The sequence below is a fragment of the Chroicocephalus ridibundus genome, chromosome 4 (genome assembly GCF_963924245.1).
Source record: "Chroicocephalus ridibundus chromosome 4, bChrRid1.1, whole genome shotgun sequence".
In the NCBI taxonomy this organism is placed as follows: Eukaryota; Metazoa; Chordata; class Aves; order Charadriiformes; family Laridae; genus Chroicocephalus; species Chroicocephalus ridibundus.
In genome coordinates, this window is record NC_086287.1 from 66075536 (window position 1) to 66088566 (window position 13031).

At 44.4% G+C, this 13031-nt stretch overlaps 1 protein-coding gene across 1 annotated transcript in view; it reads left to right on the plus strand.

The window, feature by feature from the left end:
* Positions 1-458: 458 nt before the first annotated feature.
* The window catches only part of RTN1 (reticulon 1), a 116695-nt gene continuing 104122 nt past the window's right edge, over positions 459-13031 (plus strand). The window contains exon 1 of the mRNA XM_063333619.1: positions 459-987. Coding sequence (XP_063189689.1) covers positions 798-987 — 190 coding nt within the window. The 5' untranslated portion in view covers positions 459-797. The remainder of the gene's footprint in view (positions 988-13031) is intronic.

The following is a 13031-nucleotide window of genomic DNA, read 5'->3' on the forward strand; positions in this document are numbered from 1 at the left end:
GCTGTTTCTGTTAGCAAGCAAATACAATGGCACACCAAAAAAAAGGAAAGAAAAAAAAAGGCACACAGACACCTGCTGTGAGTTTATTTTGACAAGTGTCATTTAGATGCAATAAGCTGTGATCATCTCTGTGGCATGGCTGCAAACAGAAAGGAGCCAACTGGGTAAACAAACCCAGGTGCTGGGAGCAGAGTGCGGCTTCTTCGGCTGCATCGGGGGGCTGGAAGAGAGAGAGGGGAATGGGGAGCTTTTAGGATATGCTTTGCTGTGGGCTGTCTTTCCCTCTCCACGAAGTCTGGAGGTGCAGGAGGAACCAGCGGCGTTCCCATGGCGGGTGCATTGCTGTGCCTGGGCTGCAGCGCTCAGTGGGATGCTCTAGAGGGGGGGGGATGCAGAGGAGGGGGATGTGTGCTGTGTGGGGGACCGCAGGAGAGGAGAGGGAGGCGTGTGCCTGCCTGTAAGGAGGCATTTCTTCCCTTATACACACAAGCCGATGCCTACCCTGCTGAAGCAGTTAAACGGGGGAAAGCAGCAGCCAGGCTGGCAGATTCCTGCCCTGTGATATGCCAGCCACAGGGTGACGCAAGGGCTGGAAGGCTCCAACTAACAAGCCATTTTCACCTGCGTAATAAGCGCTAGTGGAGATACAGCAACAGCAGCAGCAGCAGCTCCGAGTCCCCGCAGCCAGACTCCAGCACGGCCGCAGCACCATCGAGCCCTCCGTGGCCACCGCAGCTTTTTTGGTGGCTCCCGCTGCAGCCTGAGAGCCAGAGACCAGCGTCCGCCTTGCAGGCAGCATGACAGCCCCACCAGACCCTCAGGACCTGCTGCTGGCAGGCACTGGGGTGCACTGGGCTGCGGATGGGGTGGACCAGTATGCAGCTGGGGCTCCACTGCGGGATGGAGATGGGGCTCAGCAGCGGGAACAGCTGGTTTTCGGCTCCGCCAGGGAACACCCGCCCGTTGCCATGGCGACTGCATCCCCAGGTAAAAGGCAAGGGGTACCCAGGGATGCTCAACAAAGGGGCCCCGGCAGCAGCATCTTCTGGTTGTCTCATCCCTGTCCCTTCCCGGGTTCTTCTCCCAGCCTGGCTCTTGGAAACATTACTAACGAGTTAGTGAGCACGTATAGGAAAACAGAAAATAAGCAATTGCGGCCTTTGCAAATAATCATTTTTGCTGATGTGGGGGAGGGGGGATGCAGGACCCAGCCAAGTTCCCTAAAGCTCTTTGCAGTTTGCTAGGCACAGGGCACCCAGATTTCAGTCAAATGTTGGAGGACACCTGACTTGATGGGGCTCTCTCCTCATTTGTTGTACACCTGTACACATCTGGAGTACAGATCTCAAAGGAGTTACTTCAGCTATTCCCCATGCACCTGGAATTCCTGCATGGCCCCTTATGTTATTTCAACATGTAGCTTTTAATGGAGTGCCTATTCTGAAGTGTTAGTATATTTTTTTGCTTGCTTCTGAGACACGTTCATTTAATCGTGGACTTTTCAGTTGTTGTGTTTTTCTCCTTTGGCCTTTTTAGATGTATTTAACTTAAGGTGCATTTAGTTTACCTGGAGTCTGCAGGTTTACTTTTGGGATGTATTTGATTTCCCTTGGTTTAGGGTTCCTTTCTTTAGTGGGTGTATTAACAGCAGGTGTATATCTATTAATGAGCCCCAGAAGGTTTCAGCTTCCAGTAGCTCCTGGTAGAAATGTTTGGGGAAAAATGACTTTATTTCCTTCTTGGTGACACTTGCAGCCCATCAGAGAACCCAAATAACCAAATAACCTAGCTCTGGGGAAGCTGATGGATCCCGTCTAGATTCCTCTTCACTGGGAAGCAGATGTTTCCATTATGCAGCCTGACAGCATTAAAATTGTTTTGAGTAAGTTGAGGGTCAAGGTTTGGGACGGGAATCGGTCTCGGTTATGCAATAGCTGCAGGAGCATTAGGAGCTGTGTTTTGGGGCTGAGTTCTTTCTAATCCCTTCCAGTCAATCAGCACAAAGAGTAGCTGGCCAGAAACAACAGTCTGTGTGACTACGTGTATTATTCCACTTATACCCATCTGTGTGTTTTTTTCAGTGTCTCAGTGTGCATCTGTGCATGTGTGCGCTCTCAACATGGATGTTTCCCTGGTGCTTTTCTGTCTGCTTGATGCTCCTGAGTTCAGTAGTAAAATGCCCATCGGCTGATGTGGGAAATATTTTGCTGTTTTGTAGCTTTGGGCAGGCAGCTAATCTGCTGATGTGCTGCTCATTCGCTGATCTGAGTGGTAGGTTGTGAAACGTGACTTTTTACTGGAGAGAGAGGCAGATGGCTTGTAATGTAAGGCCGTTCTAGGTGCAAGGTATGTGTGTGTGAAGAGGGGCAGGATTGGGGTCTCCAGGTTGCCTCAACAGTGTAATGACATGAAGGAGGAGGAAAGGATCTTGTGAGGTTTTGTTGTTCATTGATGGATGAAAACATGGCCATGCCAAATCTTAGTATACAGAACAAAGAGGGGTGGTCTCTTAAATTGTGTAAATCCTCATTAAGCTGAATGACTGTGATACTGCTTATGTGTAATGAAGGCTTCTTCAGGCTTAACCTGATCTGTGTATTCAGTCTTATAGAATGTAGAATAGAAAAAAAGAGAAAAAGAAAGAGAACAAGAAAAACAGAATGAAAGAAAAGGAAAAAGAGAAGCAATGAAAATAATTTTTGGCTTTTGGAATCCTCTGCAAAGGGCTTTAGACATGTTTGTTTGCATGTGTCAAACTGTGGCAAGGTGGAGATAAAGTGAGCAATACAGACCTTTTTTGGTATTTGCTAGCTATGGATCGACAGACTGTCAAATTAGCAATATCGTAAGAGTAGTAATGTGTTTTAAACATTTCCCATTTTGTTTTCCCTGTTTAATAAAGTAACTGTTACGTGGTTGTGTGTCTTCTGAGCTGACCATGGCAGACAGAGCAGCATCCCAACCAGTGCTGTCGTGCGCATGCAGTCTCCTTTTCTGTTTGTGGCTGCAGCACCTGTATTTCTCTTCCACGTTACCTAGACAGCTACAGCTCCTGCTTCCTTCACCGGGAAAAGTAAATAATTTCCCTGTTCTCTCTGTGTGACTAAATATTCTTAAGTTGCTGAATAAGAGGTCTGTCATATTGCTGAGTATCTAAAACTGTCAAGTATTTCAGAAAACTCTTTAATTCTCCTGCTCAGAGAGGGGGGATTCCTGCATGTTCCTAGGCTGTAGGAATGGACCCAGCGGGACATACCTAACTCCAGCAACTTACAACACTGCCACAAACGTACCACGCTCCCTATACAGTGGGGCACCTGGGGACACTTCAGACAAGGAACAATGCATCCAAACAAGAGGGAACTGCATGGTATGCTTTCCAGGTAGTTTCTTCACACGTTCTGTATCTTCCTCCACACCTCTCAGGCCAGTCCTTTTAGTAAAAAACATGGTTATGCTCTTTGAGGCAAGAGCACCGTTTGGAGATTGAGAGATTCTCCCGTCATGAAAATAACTGAAAATAAATGGTGGGAAATTTATCACGAACAGTACAGAAGTTTTCTTATACAACCTAAAAATTTGCAAACTTTCCCTGAACTTAGCTTTTGTTTTAAGTTTGAAAACCAGCCAGGGATTGTTGAAAGGCTCAGGAATACTTTCAAGCTGGCCGTGGGCCTGGCTTTGAGCCAAACTGGCCTTGTGTCAAAACCTTGTGAGTGGTTTCTGAATGATGAAAAGCAATGGATTTAACTCCCCGTTCTTCAGATCAACCAAAATCGGCAATGATTTGGACTGCAGAAAAAAAATTCCCACAAGGAGTAGAAGGCTCAGAGATTTCTCAAGCAAAGTGAGGGCAATAAGGAGCTGCAGATCCCATGCCTGCTTTTCCTCCTTCAGAGCTACAATGAAATTGACCCCAGTAGCTTCTGGACAGAGACAAAGCAATTTCTCTTGCTTTTATACTTGGCCCCTGAGTTTTGCCGAAAATATTTCCCTCCAATGGAGAGTTTCTCTTCTTCCCAAAGATGAATTTGGTTCAGGTTGAGAGGATCTTGAAGGCAGCTCTCTTGCAAGGACTGGAGATTGAAGCAGTCCTGAAATGCTGGTGAGCACCAACAGTTGCATGTTGGTGAAGAGAGCCCCATGTCACCCAACACACCATCTGGTCACAGATTGTGTTATTTATTTTTATAGATCAACAGTGATTTAAATTCCTTGAAAAGAATTATTTCAAAAAATACTGCACGCGCTCCCAGGCATTCCCCAGGATAAATACATATGGTTTCCTTTAGAGAAATGGCAAAACGTAAGAATGGACAGTACTTCCTTGGTGCAGGTGTGTTTAGGGGGAAAAGGAGGGGAAAAAGGGTAGGAGCTCATTCAAATGGTGATTCCTGTTTCAGGATCTGGGAAGTTTTATGCAGCCTTGTGTATTGGTGGATGTCTGCAGGGTGATTTACAGTCAGCAGTGGTATGGCCCTACATCCTTGTAGCTGAGGTTGAAAGAACTGCCAGTGAGCCCTGGCTGCTGATACGCCAGCATGCTCTTTGCCTTCAGACTGGCCACAGCAGTCAGGACATCCCTGGCAGTCCTCGCCCATTTCCAGCTGCCTCCAAAGACAGGTCACAGGTGGGATCCAGCTGCCCAAAGGAGAGGTGACCAGTTCCACAGGAGATGGCATTACAAATGTGACATGTCCATGGCAACACCATGCTTCTGGAGCAGCAGCCAGGGGCTGGTTGAGATCCCCTGGGGTGGCTCAGTGGCATGAAAGTCCTATGATCATGGGACTGAATGGCACCCATGTGGCATGTGCCAGCAAGGCGAGGTGGGAAGGAGGGACTAGAAGCTGCTTGGATGAAGGAGATAAGTTGAGGAGCAGCCTCTGTCTGCCAAGGAGCAGTGAGATACCAAATCCCGGGCACACTGCATGCTCTGATGGTTGTGGACATATTGCACAAGACCATAAGTGGTGCTGGCTCTTGCTGCTCCATGATAAGGACAGACTATCTAGGCTCAGTGTTTTTAGTAAAGACATTTTAAAAAAAACTTTTCTAATTCACATGATTTGTAGAGGTTGAGATTGAAAACATGTGCTGTATACCCACATGCTCTCACTGTGAACTAACCCACCAACCCCCTGCAGTGAGGTACTCCTACCATAAGCCTGGGTTTGTACTGATAATACTTCACCTGTAAATCTCAGTTTATTGTTTCTCTCCAGTTACTGGAGAGGGTGAGTTACTGGTAGCTTTGTACTTCAACATGAAAGAGGGTTTTGATGGTTTTCAGGCAGCTTGAGAGCCCTGCGGTTCACGCTGGTGGGTATGGATGTCTATGTCTGCACTGCTTGGGTTTGGCACTGATGCTTTTCAGGGATGTCAGAGCACAACCAAATGCAGCAGGTTCCCCAAGGCAACTGGCTCGGCTGCTCTTTGTGGCCTCCCCACCCTGCTCCAAGTATTGCTTTAGCAAGAGCTCCCCCTCCCTAAGCATCCATGGCAATGTACTTCTCAAGGCCATGTGCACTGTAAAGGCAAGTTCCAAAACCTGATTTTTCAAGTTGCTGCGGAAAGAGTCTTGATAGGGTGGACTCATTGACCTAAGCATATGGCACAGGGGAGCCTAAGCAGCTGTTTGGAAATATGTCCTCAAGTGCCTGGCAATCTTGCTCAGATTTAGCCCACTGAGGCCAGATTTAGGCTCACTTTGGAAGAGTATATCTTTATGCCAATTCTATTATTGACACTGTAATCCTTCCTGATTTAAATAATTGAATTTATTTTTTCTCTGCTCCCAACTTGGTCTTTCAAAACCTCTGACATACTGGTGTGAGTGAAGGTGATGGAGATCATTTGGTGAAGGCTCTCCCCATTCCCTGGGGTTTTGTGAGTACAACCAGATTTTGCAGAGAGGGATGTAAACATACCAGATTTCTTCTTGGATCCTTCTGTTCCTGTAATTCTCATGAAGCTTGACAAAGTGGCCATTTCATCACAGCCCACAACCAGTCATCTAAAAAAAATTCATATTGATGTACCATCCTTCATTCCCACTTGTGTAAACTAGGCGCAATGGCTCCTGTTAGGCTCCTCCAGCAATTGCTCTGCATCTGGGGGTGAAAAGTGCTATTGGAAGTGCATAAAATCTCCTGGTTAAAATCTGTGCAGCAGTGCAGTTCTCAACTCCATACAGATCAAAATGCAGCTGTCTTTGCCCTGTTCCCCACAGGGATGCAGATAGCTCCATCCCCGCTTTGACTTCCATCCTTATGAATTTTGTTCAGCTTTCAGGACTGCAAATGGGTTGAGGAAGAGGATGAGGTAGATGAAAGAGAGGAGTAGTATCAGGGAGGGTGACTCACCTGCCTTATTTTAATTTTCATCACTTGGTAATGAAATGTTTTATTTATAGGCAAGGAGCTGAGGAGGAGTGGTTGGGGAGGAGGAGAACGGCATGGAGGGGAGAGGCTTTGGATGCCCCAGTTGCGGCAAGCATTGGGTTATGTGTGTTGCCGTATTTCCTGGGCTGCATGTCTTCCCTGGGCTGGGCGGTTCACTGTCTCTCACTGGTGTAAGGGTCCTGGGAGGCACATCTTCCTCTTTCTTTCTGCAGCTCTGGAAATCCCATTCAATGGCATGTCTTACACCTTATTTTTCTCCCCAAAACTGTTGTGTGCAGTACATGCACGCTAAGCATGTGCTCTCAGTCTGCCTGGGGATGGCAGCCGCTGCAAATACCTGGGTGCTGCTTCTGGCTCAAGTCCTTCTGGAAAAGTTTGGGCAGATCCCACAGGTCTGTTTATCATGTCTTCACAGACTGTCCCATCAAAGAATGGCTGCCCAACTGCATGGCCTGGATTGACCTGCGAGGCTCAGGACTAGCGTTTGGCTCTGCTTTAGGCCCTAAGACCTGATTTTGCCCCAAGACCTAATTACTTTGTGCACGTGTGTTTTAGCTCAAACTTCCTGAAATACCCAAGGAGTTGTGCTGTGGGTCCACATCATCAACAGGGAATGGAGTTTTTTAAATGGGTGACGGGAATTTCCCTCACTTGCCTTCCTGAGTAGTTGGTACCTCTAAAATGGGCCAAGTATGTACTAAGCCTTTTTCATTTTTATGTAGCATTTATGTCCTTGTGTCTGTTTTTCATGTTGTATTCTCTTGCTGCCAGATCAGAGTTGCTTACAAAATTCTGGGGGTTCTTGTTTTTCTTGTGGTGTTTGTTGGTTTTTTTCAAAAGAAAAGAAGACCTTCACATAGCAAACCATGTTTCAAATAATGAAGCATTATTTGTAATTAGTTTTCTAATTTAGGGAAAGTAAATGTATGTGTTGCTGTAGACTTGGCATGATTCAGCACTCAGGAACACGCGCCACATTTAGTATTCTTGTTTTTTATGACACTTCTGATTTATGGTCAGTCTGTTCCTCTAAGAAGCTGTGTACCTTCAACAGTGAGAATAAATTCTTGGCACTCACCTGCAAGATAACCTTAATCACCTCTTTCAGTCCTCCTTGATTCAATAAAGTATTTAAGATCCTAATTATATGGAACATAAACGCATTCTTAACTGCTTAAAAATATTAAGATGGTCTTAAGCATATGCATAAAGGTGAGCAAGTGTTTTGCTGAATTTAGGGATAAATGAAGCTGAAGATACACCATGGATAAATTGTCTTTATTACACATTAGACCAGGTTCTAACTACATATTAGCTTCAGGTCACTTGGGTGTAAAATGGAGACACCAGCACTTACCTATCTCATTACAACACTGTGAAAATTAACATTTAAAGACATTGAAAACTTGGAATGAGTATTATTATAGTGTTGTTTATTTTGATCTATTGTGTGTGTCCAGGGGAGACTAAAAATTGTTGGAAATTACTACAGCCTTCATAAGGCTGTCTCTTTCAAATATGAAGGTGTTATGTCATAAGCATTGGCTTTATACTTTAATATACCTTAAAAGGGGGCTTTTCCATCTTTATTTAAATAACAGCTGTCAAAAGAGTTCTTTGAATATTTCTTTCACTGCTGTAATGAGACGCCTGCCCTTGATACAGCCTCCAATTATCATGAGATCTCATATCAGAAAAGGTATCTGGTTCTTCAGAGATTATTTCGATTGCCTTTAACAGCTGCAGCATTCCCAACATTTCCTTTGCATAGCAGTGACTCCTGTCCTGGATGTGGTGCTGCAGCAAGGTGTTTGCTTGGGTGCAGGTGAGGACGGAGCACAGGAGGATGCTTGACAAAGGATGCTTTCTGCGCCGGAGTGACTCTGCAGACCCGCAGAGTTATGTCAGCTCGAGGCTTTACTGTGCCGCTCAGGACATGAATTACATCTTATTTCTCAGTAGTGCTGAATTTATTAACTGCAGCTGATTTATTGTTCATAGATATAAAGACACTGAAGGGTTTGTTAACTGTGGCCAGTAAAAAACAAATGTATGGGGCAGCCTTGTCAGGCTGGAAACCTTCCTGCTCCCAGACCCTGGAGATCTTGTGCTTCTCTTGTCTCTGATGTTTTTTTCTGTGCAAATATCAGTCCACGTCTTGGGTGCACATGCGGGCACCTCTGGATGAGCCCCATGACTGAGCAGGAGGAACCCTGGCACCAGGGCACAGCCTCTAGCCATGGGGCTGGGCAGGAGCCTCTCGCTGCCAGTGCTGGCAGTGCTTTGTCTCCCAAACACAGCCCAGGGAGGCTGTTCCTCCTTCCATTGAAGCAGCCTTTGTATGGACATTTTAAAGTTGCAAATGCAGAAGGTATGAATCTGAATGACATCTCTAACCTTTCCCTGCCTGTGCTGCGTTAGTCACTGGCTATACGACCAAACAGCCTAAAAATCCTCACCCTGAGCAGCCTCTGCAGCACAGCTGTGTAACCAGGCACTGCAGACAGCCTGAGCTGTCAGAGTTGGTACTGATTTTCTTCTGCTGAGCCTGCCCCCTTACACACTACTCCCAAAAGCACTCGGGGGTACCTGTAAAGGAATTGGTGGAGGAACAGACTGCATTTATGCCTTGCAATCAGCAAGAGAGTTGTGCCTTTTACAGGCCTAATCCTGCCCCCCAACTTGGAGGTAGCAAAGCTGATGTAGGGAGGATGCCTACACCTACCAATGACAGCATGCCAGGGAGGTAGGGGATCCCTCAGCCCAACACACACATAGCCAGCAGAGCAGCTCTGTTTGGAAATACTTTTAATCCCAAGGTCATTGGCAGGCCAAAGGGCTAGATCCTGAGCAAAGCTGAAAAGTCACTCTAAGTCTGCCACCACTGTGATAGTGTTCAACTGTATTCGGGTCCCCCTCCTTGTGGAAGGAATGTGCACCGAGGCCACAGCCGGGGCGGAAGGTGAAAACCTGTAGCCGACAGACTCAGGGAGCACAGCATCTCGTCTTCTCTCTGATCTACTGAACTTTGTGGGAGGGTGTAATGAGATTTCTTAGGTACCATCTCTCCATGGACCACTGATATACAGGGGGGTCTGAATTACAATAAGTCTTAATTAGGTTTTTCCCTTGGTGTCCTTAATTTAGAGGCAAAAGAGATGCACTTGCTGCTCATATGCATAGGAAATGTTTTGCATTTCAGGATATTTTCATTCCTGTTGATTTCAGCAACGAAATGCAATGCAACACGCTGTAAATTAAATGTGCACTTCGGCTGAACTGGAGGCTTAACTGGTCTTTGTGCGGGTGTAGCTATATGTTATGCACAGTAATCATACGTTATTTGCAGACTGATTGTAGTAAAAGGGCAAATGCCTTTTCCCACCCCTTATAAAAGTTATAAAAATGTGGATGCCAATTTTGCTCACCGGTTTTTCATCTCTAGTTAGTGCTCTGTTTTAGGATGTACCACATTTGCCATTTTGGGGGGTTTTGTTTCTTTTTATTGCAAAGGTTTATATATGTTTGCTAACATCATGGACCAGATAGATACTCTAAACTGCAATATTGCTGTGCGCTAAACTTTAATTGAGACAGTTTCCTTTGGTGTGGGGCTGACCTAAAGCTGAGGCCGGTTCCTCTCTTTTGCAGCTTTTGCAGTTCTTTAAAAAAGCCATAATGCAGCATTCATGTTGTTGCTGTTTTCTCTATTGCTCTAGCAAAAGTATTACTGTATCTGAATATAGAATTGTTTTCTCAGGACCTCCTGGTTATGTTGAAATTCTCTGTGTGTCATCTGTGATTCTGAGACCATTATTAGTTTGTAGGAAAGGTGTTGGGCCCAAAGGCAAAGCTCCAAGATGCTGTGTGAGAGTCGGGAGAAGTCCCAGAGGAGTCAACCTCCTCTGAACACGTTTATGTAAGAAAACAGGGTTTATCGCTTTCACTGATCAAAAATCCTTATATCAAAATGGCTGGTAAGTGGCATCTTGGTTACAGGCAAGATAGGATTTTAACATCACTGAACGATTTGGAGTAGATTTTTAGTAGGTGGTATCTAATGCTCTACTTAAAAAGTCTCATGTGTGTTTAATGTGGGTACATTGCATGCAGGACTGAAAAGCCAAGCAAGCAAATAATTGCATGCACAGACGTGGAGTCACTGAGTAAAAACTGGGTTACTTTACATGGGTGAAATAGGAACTCTGCCTTTGAAAATGCATACGTGTCTCTGCTGATGCCAGGAAAAAAGAACTGAATTTCCTGAAATTTATTTTTTTTGAGAAATTTGCCATCAGAAAAAAAAAAAATCCACAGGAGATACATGGATTAAAATCACTATTTAAAAAAATAGTGAAATCTTAGAAAGCAGTGTATATATTTTCAAATTATTTCCAAACCCATTCATATGTTTCACTTGATTTGGCTGGGAGCAGTGTTTAGAAATGTAAGTTGACTACATTTGGTTTTATAGTAGGACATTTATTCCAAATACACATAAATTCCATTTTAAAAGCACTAATTCTGGCCTGCAAAGTTCTCTCTTCTGCTTTAGAATTGCCATGTCATGCACAATTTTTTCTGTTTGTTTGTTTGTTTGTTTTTTTCCTACCTTAAAAAATACTGCTGGACATAAGAGTGGATCATTTGAGTGGTAAAAGCCAGTTCCCACTTTGGGATTTTTTTTTCTTCAAAGCCTTTCTGACATTAGCCTGTATAATTCGGTTGCTGTGTAGTAGAGGTTCAGGTCAGAGCGAAGGAGACAGGCTTGAGGATTTATGCTGTGTAAAATATATGCAATCTGCTCTCAGTTTGGACATGGTAAACAGACCGTGTATAATCCCTGGAATATTTGGTAGATCTGCTAGGCCATGAAGATGGCATTTGTAATATTCATCTAGCTACATGTATTTTTACATGATTGACCATCCCTTTGCTATCCAAACTCTATTCAAAAGCAACCTGAGTAGGGAAGGCTGAACAAAGAGTGAAAAGAAAATATATCATTCCCAGTAGGAGATTTCAGAGTTTGGGCTTCTTTTTTTCCCCTTTTTGCTGCTGCTTTTAATGAATTGTTCTTCTAACCTACTTTAAATCAAGCATCTAGTATGCTAGATATTTTGCAGATTAATCATACTGTGCAATGCACTTAGGCATATCTGCTGTGCAAGTACATTGTCAACTTGTATTTGATAACCTACCAGCAAACAAGATTTTTTTTTCAGAAGCTTGGGATACTAGCATCATTCTCCAAGTGAGAATAATGCAACCACTGTTAATAAATCAACCTGGGTCCAAGGATGTTTCACCACTTTCACTGCCTCCTTGATTAGCATTATCCTCAGAGGTATAAATTAAAGAGGAAAGTATATAATCTGGGAAGCTTTCCAGCATCATCTTTAAAAATGTGAGCTCAATGCTTTGCTGAGATTTCTTTGGTGGAGGAATGCTAATAGCAATGTTGAAGCTGTACTCTGATTGTGCCCTAAAGAGTAGGAAGATGCACAGAATAGCTTCGTTTCTTTTTCCTTTGTCATCAAGATTATTTCTAATGCGATCTGCACGGTTTGAACTGTTTCTACACGGTTCTGTGAACTGGCTCCAGAAGTGCAGCTTTGGTTGTTCCCTCTTCTACTACTTGTTCTCTTAGTCTGACATCTGCATAAAATATGTTACATGTTTTCCCATCTTAGCCTGCAGATAATTGACTGCAGCTGCTAGCAGCGAGTGGACATGGTCCCTCTGCTATATCGATCAAAACCTGAGCTTCAGCAATAAGGATTTCAGGAATTTCTTCTGACTGTTTCTGTGAAGTGTCATCATAGCCAGGTAGTAACTCCTGATACGTCCTTCCCCACCAAGGGAAGAAAAATATGCTGCAGAATGTGCTGATTTGCAAAAAAAATATTTCACAGGGAGGGTTTGATTTTAGCAAAGTTCCAGCTGTTCTAAATGGGCAGAAAAGGCATTTTTCAGCATATCAGCAACATCTTGGAAATGGAAATGTCACGTCCTCCAGTACTTTCTTAGGAGTCAGTTTTCCCCTTCCCCTGCCCATAACCCACTTGGGTCTTTGGTATTTACTGGGACTAGGAGTTTAGCAAGACTGTAGTACTTGGAGCCTTGCTTTATAACGTGTGTATGTTTCTATTTGCTTTCTCTTGGCCAGCTCTCTGCCAACATCATCCTTTGCTTTCCAAGAGATGGTGAAAAGCACAGAATGCAAGACTAAGCTCTCGTTCCTTAGGTTGCATTTTGGAGAGGTGTAAGGAAGTAGATAGCTTTATTACTATTTTGCTGATGGGACAACTGATGCACAGTGGAGTGAAGGGTCTTACAAATAGTCCCCAGCAGCTGCATTTGAACTAGGTCTGTGTCTGCTAAGACCCAGGCAGTACCAGGCTGCTCCAAAGGGGTCTCAGCTTCATTACCAGTGACTCAGTTTGTGGGGCCTTTCAGGCTGAGACTCCAAAAAGTCATTCCTCTCTCCTGAAAAATGTAGGCCAGCTATTTTTACTTATGTGCATGAAGATAGAGGGTTTTTTTCCACCCATTTTTCACTTTTAAACTCATATTAAGGATCTTTAGTTATGTTTTGCAAAGGCATTCACCCTTCCAGCTGAACAA